General features: G+C 37.1%; 1 protein-coding gene across 1 annotated transcript in view; it reads right to left on the bottom strand.

Moving 5' to 3' along the window:
- The window catches only part of ADCY2 (adenylate cyclase 2), a 213,628-nt gene that overhangs the window by 47,777 nt on the left and 142,277 nt on the right, over window positions 1-23,574 (bottom strand). Inside the window, exons 8-15 of the mRNA XM_069004074.1 lie at window positions 18,994-19,152; window positions 17,867-17,999; window positions 17,361-17,537; window positions 15,997-16,040; window positions 13,599-13,679; window positions 9,367-9,436; window positions 6,961-7,058; window positions 1,185-1,269 (exon numbers count right to left, since the gene is read on the bottom strand). Of these exons, the coding sequence (XP_068860175.1) occupies window positions 1,185-1,269; window positions 6,961-7,058; window positions 9,367-9,436; window positions 13,599-13,679; window positions 15,997-16,040; window positions 17,361-17,537; window positions 17,867-17,999; window positions 18,994-19,152 (847 nt within the window). The remainder of the gene's footprint in view (window positions 1-1,184; window positions 1,270-6,960; window positions 7,059-9,366; window positions 9,437-13,598; window positions 13,680-15,996; window positions 16,041-17,360; window positions 17,538-17,866; window positions 18,000-18,993; window positions 19,153-23,574) is intronic.

The following is a 23,574-nucleotide window of genomic DNA, read 5'->3' on the forward strand; positions in this document are numbered from 1 at the left end:
AGGCTGGCTTTTCATTGAAGGATTTGTTTTTTAATTTGCTTATTCAAGAGCAGTTCTCTGACTACGTCATTTTACTCTCAATCTGCTGTCAATAAAAAACAGCAGTCAACCATAACATTACATGAGAACTAATTTTTGCTGTTAAGTAATAGCAATACCTCTAAGATCTCACTCTAATGATTAAAAATATTTAAGAATATCATTGCATTATATTTCAGTTTAATTCCTGAGCAGTGGCAGCATCCCTAACTTATTGGAAAGATAACTGAAATGTACATTAATTATATTTTCTTAAAAGCATGTCCTGGCTAATTACAAGCTTCACAAGAGCAGAGAGAGAGAGAGAGAAATTATAAAAACCTACTTCCTCTATTTCTTTCTTTAACTACCTTGTTGTAGTGTTTTACTGCACACTGAAGTGTCTTTCCCACATGCTTTCTTTACAAAAGATCTTTCAGTTTTCGCTATGGGAGCTTACACAAGGGCAGAGAAGGAGAAGTGGGGATGCCACATTCAGATTGCATTCACTTTCTTACAACTCCTGAAACTCCTTATCCTTAATTTAGATGGAGTTCTGTGTTGGATCTTTTTGAAAATAACTGAGAGGGGGACATGCTGAAATGCTGAAAGGTTTGCCAAAATATTGAATTACATTCTCAAATTCAGCATAATTTTACATTCACTAATAGGTATTATAATAACACCTGGACCACTCAGTGCCAAACTGGAAATTTACTATAACATTTTATATTTCAAAATAGTTGTTATGGTGAAATAAATTTCTTTAAACTCCAAAAATTGTCTTATACAATACTTAAACAAATACACAGTCCCACAAATTAAAGCACTCATAAGATGAGTCATCTTCTGTAAGCACAACAGCAAAAATTTTTGAAAAGGCAATTTATCAAACAATAATGAAAACCTCTCAGATGCTCCAGCTTCATATGAGAACATTAGTGTTGATACAGACAACCACTGCATTGGCATTTTCTGCTTTTCAGATAAATGAGGACATTTTACAGAAAATCAACATGGACAAAACAATGTCCGCAGAAGCCTGAGCATGCAAATCCTTTTTCCTTTAACTGGTACTCTGCAAAGGCAGAGTGACTTGGCAAAATCAGAACACGTTATTTCAAAGAAACCATCAACTAATGGATTCGATTTCCTTGAATACCTACCAAAAGCTGTCCAGCGAAACAGATAAACAAAATGAAGGAAAGCAGGAGAAACGCAGCCCCAAATGAAATTCCAAGAATAGACGTTCTAGAAGAAAAGGAAAAGGGGTATTCATTTCTTTGTTGCACATTTGTCACATGACATTTCTTTGTCTATAATACTGATGATATGAAAAATTACTAGGTGCAAGTTGCAACTTCCAAAGATCAACGCCATGGAAAACCAATTCCAATCTTTACCAGAACAGCAGGCATTTCCCCTGCCATTTTCACAATTCAGGATTGCTTGAATAGGTATTACCTCTGACTTTCCAAAGTTATTACCATGAGAAGCTAATAATTTCCACACATATAGAGTACATTAACAGCAGTAATTTTTTGTTTTCATTTTAGGAAGCCTGTATAAAAGAAGATCCTTATTGCTTTATTTTTATGTTGTTGATTTTGTAATAATATAACAGTGTAACAGATATACAAAATGAACTTGCTGGTGGTGTACATTCACCCCTAAAAGGCAGAAAACAGCACAGGTCAGTGATGTCCACTTTCAGTGTCTCACAGCAGAACCTGCACTATCTGTGATGCTGATCTTCCTTACTCACTGTTCCAGTTCATCCTTTTCTTGTGTGTTATAAATAGGAACATCTAGCCAGACATAGCATCCCTGGATTCTCAGTGAACAGAGCTACAGTAATAACCTGTGAGTTCCTTCATTCATTCCTTCTTTCATTCTGCAAAGGTGGAAATCTGTCTACAGGAATACCACAGTAGAGCATAACTGCTCCATCAGGCACCACGTGAGAGCTTCTTATCACATCTGCCTAGGGAAAGATGCAGTGGAACCAAATTATGTTTAATGAATGCCAAGAGAATACCAGAAGCTCTGGATCAAATGAGTTGTTTAAGCATGGGAACTAGATGCAGTCATGAAGTCTCTCACCTGAGTACCTGCTTTCAGGTTTAACTCCAGATTTGACACTTTTACAAAATAAAAAAACATCTCTCAACTCCTCTGAGCGTCAGCAAACATCTTACTTTATCAGACATTATATGCCAGAAATGTTAGGAAACGTTTTGCTCTGTTTTAACAACAGAGTTGTATAAAATATTTTCAGGAAAGAAAAACAAAGCATTAACATCACCAACCAATCTCATGCCATTAAAAGAATTTTGGAGAGTAATTGATGATCTTCCCTGCCAATCATTCAGGGAACTTCTTATATGTTAAGTATTAATCATCAGATTTTGGGCTGATGTGCACAGCTGATGAAAACCAAACAACTGGCAATTCACAACTAATATTAATAATGAAATAATATTTCTTTTAAAAGTCATTTGAAGAAAATTATTACTTATGAATACATGTTGTCCAAGAATTTCTCATTGAGACTGAAACAGTAAGCTGTACATCAGAGTATTAAAACTAGTTACTACTCTTAGGAATTGAAAATCCTGTAAGCAACAGAAGAGATAAAGAAAAGGAAAAAAAGGAAAAAAACAACTAGAAAACATGAACTAAAGCCAGTTAGAAAAGAAACAGGTTTATTTTTTATATATGCATAAACACTTCCAATCATATATGTCCCTCATTAACATTCAAGGAACCATTCCTACATTTCAAACTATAGCTATTCCTTCTCTGAGATGAAGAATACAAAAAAGGAGCCTTAAAAAATGACTCAACACAAGAATAGCCTTATCAGTCAAGTTTGGAGTGCATCCTTTTAGAAGAAGAAATGAAGATGTTTGTGAGAGAAACTGGAGAGCAAGGGAAATAGAATTAACATGGTATAAAGAGAGCTTATGCAAAGAGTACTTAATCTCCTGGGCAACAGGCTAGAACAAAAGGTCTTTGTAGCTGTTTCACATAATCAGTGATGCTATTAAGGGGGCACGAGAATTACACAGCAAGGTGAACAGGACAAAGAGAAAAGGACTGAGGGTAATGAAAGTGGTATCTTAGAATCCAGATTTGAATGAGAACAGAGGAAAAAAGACATACTATTTTTGCTCCCCACATCCCATTCTTTCCTGGGAACAGCAGAACTTCTGTTTCAGTTAGGCTAAGACAAAATAGTTTCATGCTGCTCCTAGAAGGAAAGAAGTGGGCTGAAAATGCTATAAAGAGAAGCAAAATGCTAAAAATTAAGAGCCACCATAAACAAGTCTCATTTGAGGCAATGACCATAGGAAAGACACAACATGATTTATTTTTTGTCACTGGAACATTACAAAAACAGTGCAGGTCTTTACAGTAAACTAACCTTGCTTTTACTGTGTAGAGTTATCAAATGCATTGCATTGACAGATTTGGGCAAAATATTTAGTCAGAGGAGCACCTGAAATTGCATAAGCCAGGTAAGTTTTTGCCTGCCTCTTCTATGCTTCAAGGAATGACCTCATTCTGCTCTCTGCTACAGTGCCCCAGCAGAAACCCAGACAGGACAACACTTGACCATAACCTACAGAGGGACAGTTTAAAAGTGTGGAAACAATATGAGAACTTCTCAAGCTTCAGGTAATTCCATGTTAAAATAAGATATGATCTTAGCTAAACTTGCATTTTTTTGGTTTCATTAGGAAATATCTGTTTTCAACAATTTATTTTTATCAGTGGTACAAGATTGGAAAAAAAAATATATTTATCTTGTTGGTAACAATTTAACTGAAAACCAGAAATTTACTTATGAAGATATTGAAAAATGCAGGAAAGAATGTGTTTTTTTCTACAATTTTGTAATTTTTAGGAAAATATGTGACTTATGGCACATATCCTTTAATGGGATGTAGAGAATTTCCTTAGCTTGTCAGGTAATTGATATCCATTTTCTGAACTACAGGACTGCAAATTCTCTTGGGCTGATAAAATCACAGTGAAGACACTGCAAATGACAATTATACAAGCCAACACTGAATTCAGACTTTTTTGGTACCTAATAGTAGCTATTTATTTCTTAAAGTAGTTGATGCTTTCACTAAGCCATCAAAGGATTCAATAGCTATGGAGACTGTATGGAAGTTTCAATGTTAAAACAATATCAGTTCAGTTTTATAACTCTCCTTGAGTTGTTGGTCATTTTTTTGTTTTGGGGTTTTCTTTGTTTGTTTGTTTTTGAATACAGCAGAAAAATAGTAACAATGGTTTTCTTTTATTTATTCCATCTTATATCTTACATGACTGCTTTTGGACAAATTTTTTAAGTACTACCTTTCCTATGAAGAAATTCAATTGTGCCTGATTGAAAATATTGTGACAAGGCCTCCTAACCTCTACTGTTAGTTTGGCATGACTCAGGACAAAAGGACACAGTTTCTTGAGCACAACAGCATCAGAGAGTGAAGACTTGGGAAGAATCTTAAATGTAGCCCCTAATAAATCCCTTACTTGAATACTACAAGAAGTATCTCATGTTCAGTAGAAATATACTTTCATCAATTCACCAGTTTGCATTTCAAAGAACCAACACTACCAATTCCATGTTAGCACCAATTCTGTTTGCTTAAATAAAGAGTGTAGTGAATTACCAGAGATATGTCTCTCACTTAGTAAACCAAGAATTCTAGAGAGCCACTGCAGGCCTGTTCCAAGGAAATGTAATGATAAAGATTTGCTTTCATTTTAATGCCAATGAAGACCTTCTCCTCATCATACATTTCACCCTAAGATATTGTTTTCTTGATTAAATTTATAATTACCACTTTGTGTAAAGCTTATTATTAAAACACATCACTTTACTGACCCCAAGAAAATTAAAACATTAATAAATTATTTCAGCCTTGAAAAAAAAGTCTTATGATCTTGAAGATATTACTTAGGACTTGCAACTTGCTGGATGTTACTCATCATCGAATATCTCCAAATCTACTTTTAAGTAGCAGGCTGTCTGCCCGCACAGAAATCAATGATATTACAGTACTGCAAAACCAGATTAATGGAATTGTGAATCAATAAAACCCAGTGACAGATTTAGTTCATCTCCCTGTCTTCATTAGATCACCATTTTAAAATCCTGTAGAACTTTTGGAAGAAAACAAAAAGGTTAGATAGAATTTTAGTAGGAAATAACATTTGCAGTACTGGAGTGTGTTTGATTTAAGCTACCTTTGTGATGACTACATACACTGGTGATTTTTAAACTTTGTTATTGCTGTTGCTGTTGCTGTTTTTTTAATTTGCAATGCTCTCCAATTTTCCAGAGAAGATGCAGGTACCTGTATAATACCTGGCCTTTCTGTCTTCCATTTTTGCATCTATTAAAATAATCCACAGATCACTTGAAGCTAAATACCACTCACGTTGGTAACACCTGATTTTACACTTTTGCTTTTACAATTTAATATGCAGCCCAATGAAAGGATCATAAGACACTTAAAATTTTGGTAATGAAAATGATAAAGCATTTATCAGTGTCTTTTTCTCTGATGTTAGAAATACCAGAAATACCAGTAAGTTGGAGGCCATTTTCCTTAGCTGAATACAGCTCCCTAGAGTTTGCTGATAATTCTGATATATTTTAGTGAGCTAAAAAATTGGTGTAAGTGACATAAGGATAGAGAAAAATGAGCATCTGACTACATGTAAGATAAATGATAAATCTAGATTAATTTTCACGACTGAAGTCAAAACCAAAAAAAAGATTCAAAAATCATACTGCTGGCCAGGAGTAGTTGGATCCACCTCTGGCTTTTGGGATGTGGCAAAACATGAATTTCCCTGAATTAATTCCTTTACTTATCAAAATACAACATGAGCTTGTAAAATAAAATTTTCCATGTGTCTTAATTTCATATTTTTAATAATGCCTGGAGTCAGACTCATCCATGTGCAGCATACTGCTGAATGCTTGGAAGAGTGTCCCTTGGTTTGTGTCTCCGTTTAGAAATCAGCTGGGAAACTGCTCCTGCAACACCTGAATGGAAGTCTATAAAACTTTATCCATGTTCTAAGTCTGCAGTATGGAAAGTCCATTTATAATGTACTAACAGTTCCTTCCAGATTTGAATTAATATGTGAGCAAATGCTACAGAACAAGACCAATCACTCAACTGTGGTTATAAAGAATAATCCTGAGAGTACTCTACAGGAGAAAGGACTCTGAGTTAAGAAAAACCATATGACAGGGAATATGAAGGGTTGGCTTTAGAAACGATTGCTATAAAAAAAATCTCAACTTTCCACTGTGTAAACAATCAACAGGAAAATTTAATTTTAGGAAGTATAATAAAACATCCTTTATTGGAACAGTCTTTTGGTTTTCAGCCTTTCTAGAATATATGCAAATATAAATCACCTCATAATAGATAAATTCTGGTAAAAAGCATTATTCCAGAAATGTATTTTAATATTCTAAAATTAATTTTATAAATATACACTTCATGATTATTAATGCTCTGTTTTCATGCTCAGTATAGCAGTATTATCATAGTGATATGTTAAATACATTTATTTATCACAGTTCCAACTCTGCAACCCATTTTGTCCCACTCCAACGTCCAACTGTCACACTTGTTTTTAAATGCAAAGATAAAAACTAAAAGAAATGAAGAATTTATACTAATGTTTGGCATAACACCATTGACAGTGTTTAAAATCAGAAACAAGCCTAACTTTGAAAATCAGCTGAAATCCCCAGTCTTTTCTGTTCAGTTTAATTTCCATGAACTGACATCTGTAAACTAACAATTCCAAATTTTTTTTACTTATATTTCTTTCTTTTATTTTTTTTTACACTAATGAGCAAATATACATAGGAATGAATACACATTAAATAGGACTTACTTTGGCAATACCAGAATCTGTACAACAAAAATGCAGAAGAATATGAGGCAGGCACAAGTTACATAATACTTGAATGCAGGCAGAGTAGTTGCTCGATACTGGAAGAAAATAAAAGCAAACATTAAAAACACAATTGCCAAAGCAGATGAAATATAACCCAGCTGAATTTCCAGCTTGAAGATGCACATAGGTATAGGCAGTTTTTAGCAACAGTACATATCCTGTTCTTCAGTGACTTCACATCCACTCACATAGGGCTAGGGATTATCAGACATAGTATTAATCCTTTTGCATATTGAAGAACAGCCATGTCAAATGGTTTTGCCTTGTTCCCCCACTGAGCAGACTATCCCAAATTCATCAGAATATGTCTAATTAACAAAAAAAAATCCCCCTCCCCCCCAAAAAAAAAAAAATTAAAAAAAAAAAGAAACCCCACCAAAAAAATTTGAAGCATATGTTAAAATATTTTTAGGAATGGCCAACCATTCTTCACAGATTCCAAAATTCTTTGTGATTAATTCCTCAAACTGATTTTCAGTTATTGATAAATACTGAATGGGCTGAAACAATTATAAAAAATGTAACATTAATTTAGACAGGAAACTTCAGAGCACAAAAAGTAGCCGAGTGTAAGCTGTGCTAGAGAGCATAGCTAGCAACCACACTGATATTTTATTTTATGTCTTTGTTAAAAGGCCTCATATGTCCACTGCTACTACTAAACACTTGATATTCTTAGGAGACAGTCAATTTGATCTGTTTTGTCATGAGAAAAATCTATTTATCTCTAATTAGTCTGTCTAGAGACATGAGAATTAAGCAATGAAATATTTATCGGAGTTGCTCTGCTATTTGAGATAGATATATCTAGGTTGAAACCAATTAAATACTCAAAGGGAAATGATCTAAGTAGCTATTAAAGTTACTTACCCTATCCTAGTTTGGCTTTTTTTTTTTTAAGGATAAAAGTTCAAGATTTAATTACTAAAAAAAAATATAGCAAAGATTATTCACAAAGTGCTTGAGATGCAAACTTCAGAAAATGGAAAGTGCATGAGCTGTGCCTTCCAACTGCAAGCACACAGCTGTGTCTGCATGCTTAATGCCAAGCTCTGCCTATGAAGCCAGTGCACCAAACTTTACATGAATTTGTAGAAACTCACTTTGGCAACACAACAGCTTTTTTCACTTTTGAATTGTATGACAAATTAAAAGCAATTCTTATCACTTATCTAACTAAATTATAAGGCACAAATATATCTTTGCTTGATGAGTACTTTTGCAGCAAGTTCTGCTCTTCCACCTGTCAAAATATGTTTGTGGCCCTGTTCAACAATTCTGAATCTTGAGCTGCAATTAAAATTTCACAGAATTCCAATCCACTTTTAAATTTGTCTCACTGTTTCACACTTCTTGAGACATTTCCTAATGAAGGGAGGCAACTCACTCCTTAGGTTAAGCAATTATTTTGCTTTATTATCTTTCTGTACTTTCAGGTCCCACAGGGCCATAAAAGCTTCTTTTTAAATCAAATGCAGACTTCTTACTAAGTTCTTTAAAGTGAAAACTGGACTGGTGAGTCATTAAAAGGCGGCGAAGAAAGATATTAAAAAGCTGGATCCAAAAATAACAATTAGCTCTTTGCTGTTCCACAGCACTCTACATCAAGATATTAGACTTCTACTGGGAGCATTGACTCAGCCAAATAACTTAGGTCCCAAATTTTCTCCCAAGTCATTCTCCAAAGTACACATATGACATTTTTTTCTCAAGTTCTCTTTCGGAATTCATTGGTTTGTAACACCCACATTAAAATCTTAATGTGCTACCAGACACAGCTTTGATTCAGTCAGTGAACCCCCAAACACGAAGGATGAAACCACACCAGGTCTTGCTTCTTCTCTCTTATGAAGTCTTCAAAACAGGCTCAAGGAGCCTTGAAACCTTTTCCAGCCTAATGCATTGCCAAGCAACACATACCTCTGTCAGCTGGCCATAACAACTATTCTGCTGAGCTGGGAAAGAATCTGAAAATCATTTCAGCTGCTTTGAACTGAAAGACATCTACAAAAATAATTAAGTATGTATTTGACCACCACATGGGATGCAGAGGATACTTGCTGGACACTGTGAGCACAGTACAGGAATACTTCCTCTAGCCCCTTCTCAGTATAAATTCACTAATTTATACAGCCAGTTGTGGTCCAACCTTCCTCTTACTTCCCTGAAGGACAGCATAGCTGTTCAGCCATCAACTGCCCTATGCTCATGAGAAAGCAGAAAGAGGGAGCTTCCCAGTCTTCCTGCTGAAGCTGTGTCAGTATGAAGAAATACACTTGAGGTCCACAGGGCCAAAAAACAATGCAAAGGCCTGACTTATTGAACTTACTGAAAAGAACTTACTTCTTTTTCCAGAGTCTTATTATAAAAAAGAAGTGATATCCTTTGAATGTCTTCAGATTTAAGCCACTGCCTAGAAGAGAGAAGGAACATTATCACTGACACAGGAATAAAGTAGTCCTGTCCTTTTTTATGACTGAAATGCAGCAAAATAAGAAAATCAGATGGGATAAAGCAAGTTCGTGTGTATTGCAGTGTATATAGTGAATTTCACTGACAGTAAAAGTGGAGACTCCAAATCCCCTCTCCTTTTTGACTCTTACTGCTAAAGTACACTTAAAAAAAACCTCAGATGAACAATTGTTTTTCTGTTGATCATTCCTAAGGAGAACCGAGGGAGAGATTTATATGATGTAATTCTAACAGTGATATTCCGCTCATGTCCAAAATACTGTAGTATATCCAGCAGACAGAAGTGAACCTGAGACAAAACCAGTCCTTCAACAAGGTACCTTTAGGAAGGGCACTGTTACAATATGCAGGAGTGGTGGGTAGGTAAGTTAAACTTCACAAACTTCCTATTGCAAACAAAAATGTAACAAACATTATTAAAAGCAGTGGAGGGATTTTGTCTTTGAACTGTATGGGGCTCTTGACCACAGCCCTGTACTACAGAGGTATATTTTGATCTTTTTGCTGATTATAAAACCTTCTTCCCTGCTATGAAAAATAGCATAAATATTTGCATTGAAATGACAAATCTATTTCAAACTAAGTGAATCTTGACAAAAGCTTGACATAGCTTTTACAAAATGAGATGTCCTAAAATGAACGACTACATTTATTTTAATGGACACTCTTTAATGGAAATAATAATAATAAATAATATCTTTAATGGAAAAGATATAGAATATTTAAATGTCAAGAGAGTTTGGCTGCTTTTACCTCAAGGGCACAGCACAAATTTGAAAACAAAATATTAATTAAGCAGACTAGTTCTATGGACATGCAGTATTTGAGCTTGAACAATAGTAGTGGGGCCTGAGATATTTTTTCCAACATTTCCAGCAATAACTTTAAATTAGGCTCTAAACTAGTAGTGTAACTAATGCCTTCTAAATAAAAGGGAATGTCTCAACTGACAGCCTGTAATGCAAATAAGTAGCAGCAGTGAACCACAGTGGAACATATCCTAAATTAAAGTCCTGGAGAACAAGAGTAGACAGAGTGGAGTATAAGCTATTAGCTTTAATTTGTGAAATAGAAAATATTTGTTTCCTTGCCTGGGAGATTGTCCCTCTTCCTGTGCAATCAGCTGCATTAAAAAAGGGTCTGTAAACATAGTCAGTTCTCGGAATGCTTAATTCAGAAATATATTTCCCAGTTTGCTCTGCAATGGGTCCCATCTATGTCTGATCATAGTTAGGATTCTGAGGAGAAAGGGAACTGGAAGGCTAGTGTACATATAGCACAATTTGTTTGGGTTCAGCTGTAATCTAGTGGAGAAAACATTCAGTTTGCAGAACATTTTTGGTAAACTGTGAAAATGAAAATGCAAGTCTTTTTCCATTTAGTTACAAAAATTAAACAAGAAGTAACCCTTTTCCCCAAATAGGTAACTAATTTCCTGTTTTTCTAATGGCATCTGACAGGCAAATTGATTTAATTACCATCAGCACACTGCTAAAAAGTTCTGTCTGCAGATCCACTCCCAAGGGCCTAACTTGGTTGCACACTTGATGGCATGTGAAGTCAATAGTGCCATTTCAAGCACGTGCTGCCTCATACTCCGCATTACAAGCTCACGTTTTCAGAAGCTCTCACTTCTTCTTTAAAATTCAGAAAAAAACTATGCTGGTTTTAGGTAGCAGGTGCTGAGAGGTCTGAGATGAGGGAAAGAGTACAACACAAAAAAATGGAAGTGGAGACTGAGTACAGAAGAGGGAGCACAAAGTCACATACCTTTGGCAGAGACATAAGGGCTAAAAATTTCTACCTTCAGCCTCACCCCCCGATGAGTCTGAGAATTGCCAAAGTATTTGCAAGTATCTGAGGACATGTCTCCTGGGAAGCTAGGTACCAGTTTGGCTTAAATTCTTTTGCAATTCCAGGAACAACTGAGACAGACATCTGAATTCTGCCTGTATCCACAGAGGTGTGTGGTTTCATAGGGCTTGTACTGATTGCCAATGGACAGCGAGGAATTATGCACAGAACACAGCAGCCGCCGTGACTTAAAGGAAAAAAGAGCAAAGGGAGTGTGTCCTTTCAACATAGCAACCTGCTCACCAAAGACCAACTGGCTTTACTTTAGCCCCCTCTGTAGGTACATATTTAGCTAGCAGATTGCCATCCCTCCATCTCATGCCCTACACCAAGGCTTGGGATGCATAGCTAGGGCTGCTCATCCCCAGCCTGTGCAGGACAAGCCCTTTGAGCCAGCAGTGCTTTGTTCAAGATACAGGGAAAAGAAACACATGGGAAAGTGTGATGTTACACCCTACTGGCTAAGGCAGAAAAGCTCTTTATTCCACACTCACTCTCACAATAATGTTTTTCAACTTTTCTTCATTCAGTCACAGACCTATTTGCCATACAATCCAAACTTTGCACTTAAAAACATTTAGAAATGCCAGTTTTCCCATAGATTTTCTTAGAAGTTTGCTCCTTGATTCACAAAAGCAAAAGGTTTAGTTTCATAACCACTCATTTGCTCTAGCTGACAATGTTATTTTCATTTTACAGATGAAGAGCTGAGGCACAAAAATGTGCACAACAATAAAGAAAACAAAAATGTGATTAGTTTTGTGTCCTAAATATAGGAAATATTTTATTTAATTGTTCTGGGTGTTTAGCCTTCACAGAGTTAAAATATTATTGAATTACCTGAATGTTTGAGGAATCAGCACTTTTGACAACTTATTCCTGAGAATTAATCAGTTGACTCATAGCTTTTAAGAGATTCATTCAGCTAATCAATACAGAGCTAGGTAGAGAATCTAGTTTAGGAAGGTGACATTCTGCCTTTCTGATACATAAGATAATTCATCTTTCTGCAATTTCCCATGTAATTCACAAAATGCACTGAAACTTTTTCAAAAACCTTTTTTATCCCTACGTTTCTCTGAATTCTAGGTAATAATTAGATAAGACGGGGTTTCTGTGGGATAAAACAACCTACAGTATGGTCACACCAGTATTTTAATGCGCTTATACAGATGCTTTAATTTTGACATCAAAACATCATTTTTAAAATCCATTTATCAGAGCAAGGGTACCTAAAGACACATAAAAACTGACAAAAACTGACTTTATATATCTGTTTTAGTGAAGTCCAGTATAATCAAAAGTCTTTGCCTATCACATGACCTACCCTATTTCACTGTATTCTTTCTATGACCTGTAACTATCAACACTTTTCTAAAATTACTGAAAAACATTTTCCTAAATCCCGGTAGCATTTAATAGGACTAAAAGGTGAACAAAACCCAAAATGTGACATATGAACATTAAATAATTAGGTGTAATACTCAGGTAATTAAGATTCTGAGTAACAGAAGCAGCGGGGGAAACATGTAATTAATCACAATTATTGTCCACATTTTTGAAGGGCAATTCCCTTGTTTCATCAGAGAAATATAAGAAGCTTCAACACTTATTTTGGACTGGTATTGATTTCTTTCTCAGCCTTATCTATTCACAGATAAGGAAACAGAAAACATAATACTGCCTCCAGCTCTTCCTAGGACACAGAAAAAAAAAATACATGGCAGGTTGTCTCACCCAGCAATTCCAACATGCTATCAAGATTAGCCTTCTCTAAGAAATCAACCAACTAACTGAGAGACATTAAACTACGGTTTTAGGGAAAGTTTCTAATTCTGAGGAATTGTTTCTGCAACAATTGGGAAGCATCAATTTTCACATAATTCTGACTCCTGAGCCAGTGATTTCTTGTGTCTTACTTCTCTGCCCTCAGGTAAGATAAATCTGTAGTGCTACAGCCTTGATTCTACAGACACAAACAGTTACAGAGCAAACTCCCTTTGCCAGAAGATCAAGACTAGTCAATACCTCTGTCACACCATGATTCACAGGCACTGTCTTATATAGTAGGAAATGTTACTTTACAGCCTATCTTCAAAATGTGCAGGGCCAGTATTAGTGACACCTTTACTGGTTTCAGACTTGGTGTGCCTGTGGCAGCAAAAAATACTAAACAGTGCCCTCTGTTGCAGATTTATGTCAAAGTTGGCATGGTCAGAGAGAACAAAGGATAGAGGATAAAGCCCTACTTTTGGGCATTGATTCCATCAATGGCTTGGATCATTCTCTCATTCAGCTCCTCCTCAAACCTTCTTTTCTGGGATTTTGTTCTGAAACGAAAAATGTGGGAAGTTACTTCAAAAACAACAGCTGTCATAAACTTGTGAGTTTATCACAGATTTTTAACATTTATACTGCAATAGCAACTATAGGCATCAGGCACAATGACCCTTGTAATAAGCTCCTAAAAACTATCGTAAGCTACAGTCTCACACACAAAAACACTCACAAATCTAGAGCTTAGCTCTTAGGGAGCACTTAAATAAAACACAAGAAAATATTTCATAAAAAACCAAGAAAGCTCAAGAAATTGTGGTCTAAGGGAAGTCTTCCACACTGTTATGAATTCATGAAAAAGAATGGGAATATGCTCAAATTCAGAAAGCATTCCTGTTTCTTGCAGTTATTTTTTAAAAACCTTGTCAAAATTGTATGATGAGCACAATGTATTAGTGCACTGGTCATAACAGGTATTCTCTACCAAAATCGTGCTAACTCTTCTTTTCTTGGAAATACTTTATTATTTTTAGTAAGACAACTGAGCATTGTCTGAAATTAGTTTCAGGCATACATCATGTTTCTCTATTTATGAGCCTTGTAACTCATCTGCAATAAAAAAAAGCTTCTTTACTTTTGACTGGACTCAGCATGAATCCAAGAGAGGATCATCAGAATGGGATTATCGTTGCTAACATAAATTGCTGCAAACATTATCAATCCTTTCAGTAGTTGTGCTTTCCTTCAAAATGACTTATCTCCAATATTGACAGATGATGTCTTTATGTGAAAACTTAAATCCAATGTTAAATTAAAAGCAATGTTTTCTAAGAAGTCATCAGTCAGGTCTGAAATTTGACTCTTTGCTCACCAAGATATTCTTAACCTACAAATTGAACCCTGTCCAAGGTAACATGGATTTTCCTCAACATCAAGATTTTGGGTTATTTCCCCAAAACTGATAAGCTGTTGCAGGTTTCAAATTAATACAGAAATTGTATTAGTGTACTTAAAGGAACTTTTAAAACCTCAACTGATTTCATGCCTACTCAATGCTATTGAATTTAGGTAAAAAAGTGCTTATAACTTGTTTTTCACAGAAATCAATCACAGAAACAATCTACCTAGACACATGAGGAGACATTGTCCAACCCCAGTCAATCCTCTTGGCAGATCCTCAACAATGTAAGACTGTTGTGTAATGCATAAGAGCTGACACTTCCACAAACAGAAGCCTACAGTCAGGCTTCAAACCCGACATTTTCATATTCTAATAAAATACTGGTTTTCAAAGTGCTTATGATCATTTCAGCTCTCTCATGTGAAAATGATTAACTAGCTTATCTAGAATCCTAGTTACATGTCTGTCTCACTATGGACATTAGACGCCAGCAACGGAAGAAATTCCTTCCATAATATGGTATCAAGACACATTTTTGTACCTTCTGAATCTATTCTGGAGTGGAGTTTAGAAACACAAAAGCAAGACCACTTCACAATCTTCAAGAACTGCATTATTTCCAAATTCCACAGTCCAATGATCTTTCACTGCCTGACAGAAATTCTTTGGACATACTGTCCAAATGTAAATGTGCAGTTTTAGAATTAGACTCTTTTTATTAATAGCACACATGTTCATTCAAAACTTGTCCATCTTCTGGAACTTAGCAATATTTTAGGTAATTGCATAGTAACCAGAGACAATAAAAATACAAATTTTTAAGAGGTTCATTCAAATGACTTTACAGTATTTATGATATCACTATCTGGCCCTAGTCATTGAGGTACCAAGCAGGAGCATGAAAATTTAAAGCTACTGTGATCTTGTAAACATTTTGTGCAGCAGGAGCACTATAAAAGACCACAAAACACCTTTTGAATATCTATTACTGCAAACATATAAAAGACTTTAAAATAATAAACACAACAACAAAATAAACTTTAAAATAATAAACACAGCAACACAAATACAAAGCAATTAAATATACAAAATGTCTCTTTTGGTACACATTATTATCTGTTGTAAGAAAAATTACCAGCCCTTTCCATCTTCCCTTTTCTTACCCCTCTCTGGGATTCCTCCCGATTTTCCTTATATAATTTTCTTCCCACTGGTAGAGTACATGGTTTGTAGTAGGTCACAAACATACCAATTCAGAATAAAGCTATTTGTTATCAGGAAGTGAATTTTCAATTCATAAGCAACATGTCTGCCAAATCTGTTTCCATAGCCCTTCTTTATGTATCAGCACTTACATAAAAAAAAAACAGTCTGCATGAGAAATGGCCCTCACTATTTGACAGCATACCAATGTATATTTATTTACATGGACTTTCTATGAATAACTGATTTTTTTAAGATTGATTTACCTCTCTCTGCAACGCTGAAAATGATATTGCCCCATGGGAACATCCTAAAAAACAAACAAACAAACAAAAAGACCCCTATTAATTACAATAGACCTTAGTAATATTAAGTAGCTTTTAAAATAGTGTTGAAAACAGGGTCAAGTAAGGAGAAAAGTTTCCAGTGTAAATACTTTTAGCATTCAATTAAATCTGTCTAAAAGAAAAATTCAGCCAAAAGTGGAAGATGAAGTGACCTGGAATAAAACTCATCTGTCAGTATAAACACAGGATAAACTAATACAACAATCTGAATCCAAGAGTGTTTTGCTTTACAACAAAGACTTCAATGCCACCACTGTTTGGATGTAGCCCAAACTCTTGCCATCTTCAGCAAAAACCAGTCTTAAGTGTTTTTGAAAAAAAGAGACCTGAGTGGCCAAATACAGACAATGGTCATTGTTTTCTCATTAATAGCAACAGCAGCCATCACAGCCACATTTATTTTGTGATTAATAGTGATGACTGGGTACTTCCTGTAATGAACCTGTCACAGTCCACATTCTGATGCACTATGTTTATTGAACAAGAATATGTCCCATCTATACAGGAACAAAACTGAATGCTAATGTTCTATCAGAATTCACCTCTATGCATTCACTTTTTAGAAGCAGAAGATAATGGAATGTACAAGACATAGACTGACAGCATCTTACTGACAGCAGTAAAACAGTGTTGGTAAAATTAAAAAGAAATTTGTTCAGTGTAAAAGATGCAACATTGCACTACAGTACTCTAAAACTCAGGCCTCCAACCACAGTTAGTGACTTGTAGGTGCACCTTCAAAAGGTGGATGTTACAGTGAGTATGGATTTGGTTCCTGGATTACTCTGAATAGAGTCCACTCCAAGTAGCACAGGGATTATTCTAACTTCACAGCCTTTGCTCCAGGTTTGGCCATGTTCCAAATGGAGAATGTAGCTGAACAGTCAACAAATCTCTAGGAATTTCTCTGTATTAAAGGATTTCCTTCCTAAAGGTGTTGCATTCTGGCTTTATGTTCAAAATACCTTTCCCCAAAATGAAGAGCAGCCATTGTACATGCTGTGACTTGGGGGTGTCTGAGCTCAGAGCATCAAATATGTATTTTAGGAGGTATGCTGGACTCCTTATAATTCAGAGATGCCCTTACAGAAAGACATGGCTTTTTAGAAGCTAATCCAAAACTCACATTCCAATGTAAAAACTTCCAGCAACTTCACTGGGTTTATGCCCTGTACAACTGCATGTATCTTCTTCTACCAGAAATAACCAAGTATTTAGCAGTGAGCAGCTTTTTCCTGTCAAATATTGCTATATTGTACGAAATGACATAAGTAGGCCCCTACTGTTGTGCTTATCTTGCCGTTTTCAGTGGTCATGCTGTCCCTGTGATGCAAGTGTGCAAATGGCTTGGCTGCTCCCCAGGATTCCAGGTACCGGGTCATGCGGACAGAAGCTCTCATTTTGGCTCCATCGAGAGTATGCCGAGGCCGAATGTGGTGCTGAGGGCTTCGCTTCTCTCCCTGGTTGACAGAGGACAAAAGGTGATATCAGCCTTTGTGTTCATGACCCTTTGAAGCAGCAGTGCATCATCTGGCACCACAGATCTCCATGATTAGGGACGTATAAACGGAGAGGTGCTAAGAACCCGCAATTCTTAATGATATTGCTGGGAAATATCAGAGACTTATTTCTGAAGAGCGGGAAACATTTGCACTGCAAACATTATATATCTGTAGGCAACAATAATAGCTCTGATCAATATCTTCTTGTAGTGAATTATTCAATAAAGAGATTAGTGGTCCTGCTCAAAATCAAGTATGACTGGCCACAAAAGAAAAGTACTACTAACCTTAGGATTGATTACAAAGTAAGTCTTAACATTATGCTCTTTCAGATATGGGTCCCTCACATCTCCATCCCCATCTTCCACTTTGTAAGCTCCATTCAAATGCGCCAAGGTGACTGAGGTGATGTGAACACGGCTGAAATTATATTTTAAAAGAATGACAAAGTCACAAATACTGATCAAAAGCAAAATTTGAACCTGATCAACATTTTTTACTTGTTTTCGGATACAACGTTTTTATGCTGATCACTTTATTTACATTCCAGATTTTAGAAGCTGTGGTGGCCTGTGGGCCTGTGGTACACGGGACAAACAGAGTCCACTGGTGGGACAGTCCCTAGTACCAAAGGTTCCTCCCTAGGTTAGGGTGACAGAAAAGGCTTCCCCCAGGATGCTCTGTTCTGCTATGTTAATGTACCCCAGTTCTGCTTCCCCGGTTGGCCCATTGGCCTCCCCACCCCTTGTTACTTTACGTGTCCCTGCCCTAGAAGGTTCTCCACTCCCTGTTCTCCCATTGGCCCTTGCCCCATTGCCACTCCCTCAGAGTTCCTCATTGGCTCCCATATCCTAGCCTCACCTGTGTACCGCCCCTGTGCCCTCAGACCATTGGTCCCTGATGCTCTCTCCGCTCCCATATATAAACCTGGACCCTCCAATGTTCTTTGTCTTCATCCCTGGACCCCTTCACCTGTGTGGCTGCAATAAATCTCTCCTGTGGAACCCCATACGAAGACCCTTCCTGCATCTTTGCTGTTGACCCATTTCCTGGAGCTATCTGTGTGTGTGTGCATGCACACGTGTGTGAGTGTGTGGTGGTCCTGCTGAGCGGCTTCGCCTTGGAGACGCTTTCAGAAGGTCGCAGCTCCTCACCATCCAGCACTGCAAACCCGGAGCACAATAAGAAGTTCTAATGGGCATAAATCTAAAAGTTTCCATCCACAAAAAAAAATGCTCCTTAAATCACAGGAAATATTGAGTGCCCCAGTTTTGTTTTTTTTTTTTCTCAAGACAGCACCTAAGAATGATTTGAGGCATCTCCATGAAGGCTGAGGGCTTAAGATGTGGTGCCTATGCATTTCTCCATGGCTGAAAAGTCCGTGTGTCCAAAGGTTAACAGAGAAGACTCTTACCCTGGGACTCCTCCAGCTTCCATGTGATTGGCCAGGGTAACATCATGGGACCACACATCGTACTGCCACTTCTGCAGCCCGATAACACCGCAGAGCACATTCCCAGAGTGCACTCCTACACGCATGTTAATATCAACTCCAGTCGCATCTCTCACTTTCCTGCGGTTGAGAATAAAACCTCTGTCAATGTATATAATAGGCCCTTTGTTTTCTTTTAATTTACCAGTCAAATTATGTGGATGGCACACCTGTGGAAGTGCTCAAGGCCAGGCTGGATGGGGCTTAGAGCAACCCGCTCTAGTATGAGGTGTCCCTGCCCATGGCAAGGGAGTTGGAACTAGATGGTCCTTCAGGCCCATTCCAATCCAAAACATTCTATCATTCTATGATTCTATGAAAGAAGCATTAACAACAGTAATAACATTTACTTCTTTTTAGCATTGCCACCATTCTTTTAATGCTATGATTATATATTACCTCTCCTATTATCTTTATTTGCAGCAATTTGTAAAAATATTAATTCTCAAGTCTGTGTCTGAAGTTCCTTCTTTTATGTTCATCTGAAATTATTTGGGAGGGCTGAGATGAATAGAGGAAATGTTTTTAGTCTCAGAGTAGAACCTAAGGACTGTTTTTGTTCTACAGGCAGCTTTTGGAGGTCTGGAACTACTGTTACACACCCTTCTATCTAAAGACCCTAATGTTTCATCAGAGACCTTCTCACATCTGTCATATCTGAGAGGAAGGATGAAAAACCCAGCACCTCAGGCTATTCCACAGGCTGGGGCTTGTACACTCTTTGGGGATATGGGCTCAGTGCCTTTCAGGCTGTGGAGAACACAGGCTCAACAGCCTTCCACATGCTTAGTGAATGCTGCACCCACTCAAACATTATGGAGCGATTGAAAGGCTGCCCTCACTGTGCAGACCACATTTAAACCTTCGACTTTTCCAGTGACAAAGTATCTGTTCACTCCATCCCAAATCTCAGAAGGGCCTACACATAAGATAGGCATTTATCTTTGCAGAAGCAGCTCTTCTGAATCACAGGAGTGACTGAGGTCAAACAACCAGGAGGACATTTCCAGGCATATGTCATATGCGTACCCTTTGTAGAGAGTAATAAAACTAATTCAGTTATCTATGGGCTTTTACAGCTCTAAGAAATGGGAAGATCATAACTTAACTGGATTTACTTATTTAAACCCCAATTCATGTGGACCCAAACCTAGCCAGTAATAAGGAACGTGCACATACACTTGGAGAAATTCGGGGTGTTAATGGAAGAAAAAACTACAGCATAAGGAACTCAAATGGCTCCTGTATATGATTTGGGTGTATAGTTCTAGCAACATCTTCGATCTCAGTGATGAGAATTATCAGCTCAGTACCTTCTGAATTATTGAATTAAGGTGGCAGGTTTCTCTTTTTTTTTTTTTAAAAAGGGAACATAGAACACAACAGGCTTAATTTGATATGGTAAATCCTACATTTAAGCAGTAGTTCTCAAGTGTTTTTTTTCTGGGAAATGAAAGTAACAGGAGCATGACTGAAAGTATTTTAATTCCGTCTGTCTCTCTCAAGTGTTTATTGGTATTTCTTTTCACATTGCCATTTTACACTGCTCTTGTGTAGCTGACACACTTGAAAATGAACTGCCTGTAAATGATCTTTGTAAGCAGTTGGCAAATGCCAAACACCACTTTGCTCCGCACAAGGGATACGACAAAAGCTTAGCACTTTGGAAGAAAGTGTTTTACAAAACTGGGAAAAATGTGGAACATTTATCCTCTAGGAGGGCTTGTCAAAGGACTGCCCTTCCATATTCTGCAGAGCAGGCAGAATAAAGTCTGCTTCATAATAAGCTCTCAGGAGTTAAGCAGGGGAGCAAGCAGAATTGTACCACAACTGAATCTTTTCTTCTGTCTCACAAATTAAAGAAACCATGGAAGACATTAAATTAGGAGTGAAACTCTGGACCAAATTAGGGTTTACTACTTCTTCTATCCTGTACTACTTGAACAATTGCTATGACAATGCAGGCACTGAATGCATTCAAGAATGTAGGCTATCACATCCCCAGAGGACGTTTGCCTTACCTACAGAAGTATATCTGAAACTTCCCACCTTTATTTCATTTTCTGCTCCCCCTGTGTCTCTGGTTTCCCTCAGCACAGCACAGTCTGTGTGCCCAGCCTGGATGGGCAGTCAAAATATTCATAAAGACTGTATTTTTCCTATTGCAACATGAAATTTGAGTTTGTAAGGATTCTACATTTTTCAGAGGCATGGTTAGCTTGCAGGTAATTGTAGCAACTTTACTCCACACAGGCAAGAGTTCAGGTCATTAGGAAAGCATCTACACGCTTTACCTGAGCCTTATTCTTCTATAATTCTCAACTAAGGTATGTAAGACTTACCTAGCCCTGTCTTACACACTTTAACACATTGAGTGAGCCTTAGGCATTTAGTCCCCTGCAAACTGCCACCTTTAACAGCATAGTTTCCTTTTGGATCAGACCTGCAGGAATGAAATCATACCTAAAAGAACTCTTTTATTTTGTATCTAACATTCAAAATGGTGTAACCATCTTATATCCAACAGTTTCTTTCACTTTCCTCTGAAATTGAGTTTGTTTCATGCTACCAAATCAAAGGAAGTCTTTGAGAACGTGTGACTGAGAAACATGCAAATAAGGAAGTCACCAGGCAGACAAGGGGGTAGACTTTGAGCTGAGTGGAAACATCACATATATTTACACAAATATATTTTGCCTTAACAGATAAGCTCTGGCCTTAAAGCACCCAGTTAAGGTGGCCAGCTCTCAACATCACAAGCAGCACTGGCATTTATGCCTTGATAAAGTGAGCATCCCACTCCTGGGCAAGCAGGCTGCAGACTATAAGAAACATGGGATTTGTTCCAACATGGAACAGAGAAGCAAAGCAATTAATCAATGGGACTACAATCCATGTTTAAATGGAACAATCCATAGCATAGTGAAGCTGAATTGCTCAAAATGGAGCTACACATCATTAAGTAAGAAGACTGAACAAGACTTTGTAGTACAGATCACCTGGCAATTTGGCAGAATTCCTCCTTTTTTGCTTCCAGGAGAACTGGAACTGAAACCATATTCCGGTGGTAAAATCTCTATAGAACTACCAATATAAACAGCAAACCACTCTATTTCAGTAGCTTACAGACTGAGGGGGCAGTTTGCACCTCAGTGACTGAATAGAACAATAATTTCTATCTGAAAAAAGGTATTTCAGATAGAGCAAGTCAAATATATTGAGTGACACACTTCCAATTGCAAGAGTATTACTACTTCTCATTTTACAGGGCACAGAAATATGTCAGGAGATGCTTCCATATAAAGATGCAGCAATCACACAACAAAATATGGAGCTGATTAATAATCAGCAGTTTTCATTCACCTGCAGGCTGCGACACTTGGTAAAATACTTTGAAAGGCTTTGAAAACACAGGGTACAGATTCCTCCCTTCTTCTGTAAACAGGCTGTGGTAATCAGGCATCTGTCTATGGGAGCATTGTGGTTTCTGACTACAGTAATAAAATCAGATCAGAATATGCTTTACAACTAACATGTAATTTTCTAGTCTATAAAGCTGCTCTTACCAAGAACCTGATCGTACAGCATTAACAATGAATATACTTGATAGCAGCTTGAGCAGAAAGTTATTGCAGAGAAAATTGAAAGTTCTGAAGTGTGAGGAACTGACAGATTGCTCTCTGAGCTCAAGTAAAACATTGCATTATGATGTGTGATATACTTTGGTTCTTTGTGAAGGGCACTTTATGGCTCAAGCTTAGTGTTGTTTTTCCACCACTCTGTAACCTCCTATACTTTTTTCTCTAAGTAACAAAGAACAGGTTGATCAGAAACTCCATGCAAATACTTTTAACTCACATTTCTCACACAGCACACAGATGTTTTGAAATGTAAACCAGAAAGCTCTCATTTTCACTCAAAGGCTGGGGAAAAAATCCCAACATTTTTAAGCCAACCAAACCAAGCAGCCCCCAAGGGGGCCAGAACTTTGGGACTAACACCCTTTTACCAGCTGCTCTACAGAAGGGATGGTAGCTTTAGTTCCTAGTATGCTAGAGAAGCAAATGGTTTAATTGTGATACTGTTCAAGTGTATCTAAGTGAAAAAGAGAAACATCCAGTGAAAGCAACTAAAATGCAACCAAATCTGTAGACTGTAATGCTTGGCAAGGAGAAGTACTCCAAGTACCATTTAAAAAATAGATTTCCTTGGACACTGTGTAAGGTACAACCATAGGTGGATGAAGAAACAATGTTTCAGAGAATGCAGCAACCTGATTCCTGTACTGAGATCAGCTTTACAAAAGATTGCTAAAGCAAGGAGATCAAAATACTAGTTTCCAAAAATACTATCCCTCTTCCATGAACACATAAAAGGGAAAAGAACCAAATTTGCTTTAATCAACTTACCCATACAGTAATTAGCCTGGATTGAATCAGAAGACCAGATAACTAAAAGCCAAAACCCTCTTGTGACTACAATTACGCATGTATGAGGGTAGCA

The sequence above is a fragment of the Aphelocoma coerulescens genome, chromosome 2 (genome assembly GCF_041296385.1).
Source record: "Aphelocoma coerulescens isolate FSJ_1873_10779 chromosome 2, UR_Acoe_1.0, whole genome shotgun sequence".
NCBI lineage: Eukaryota > Metazoa > Chordata > Aves > Passeriformes > Corvidae > Aphelocoma > Aphelocoma coerulescens.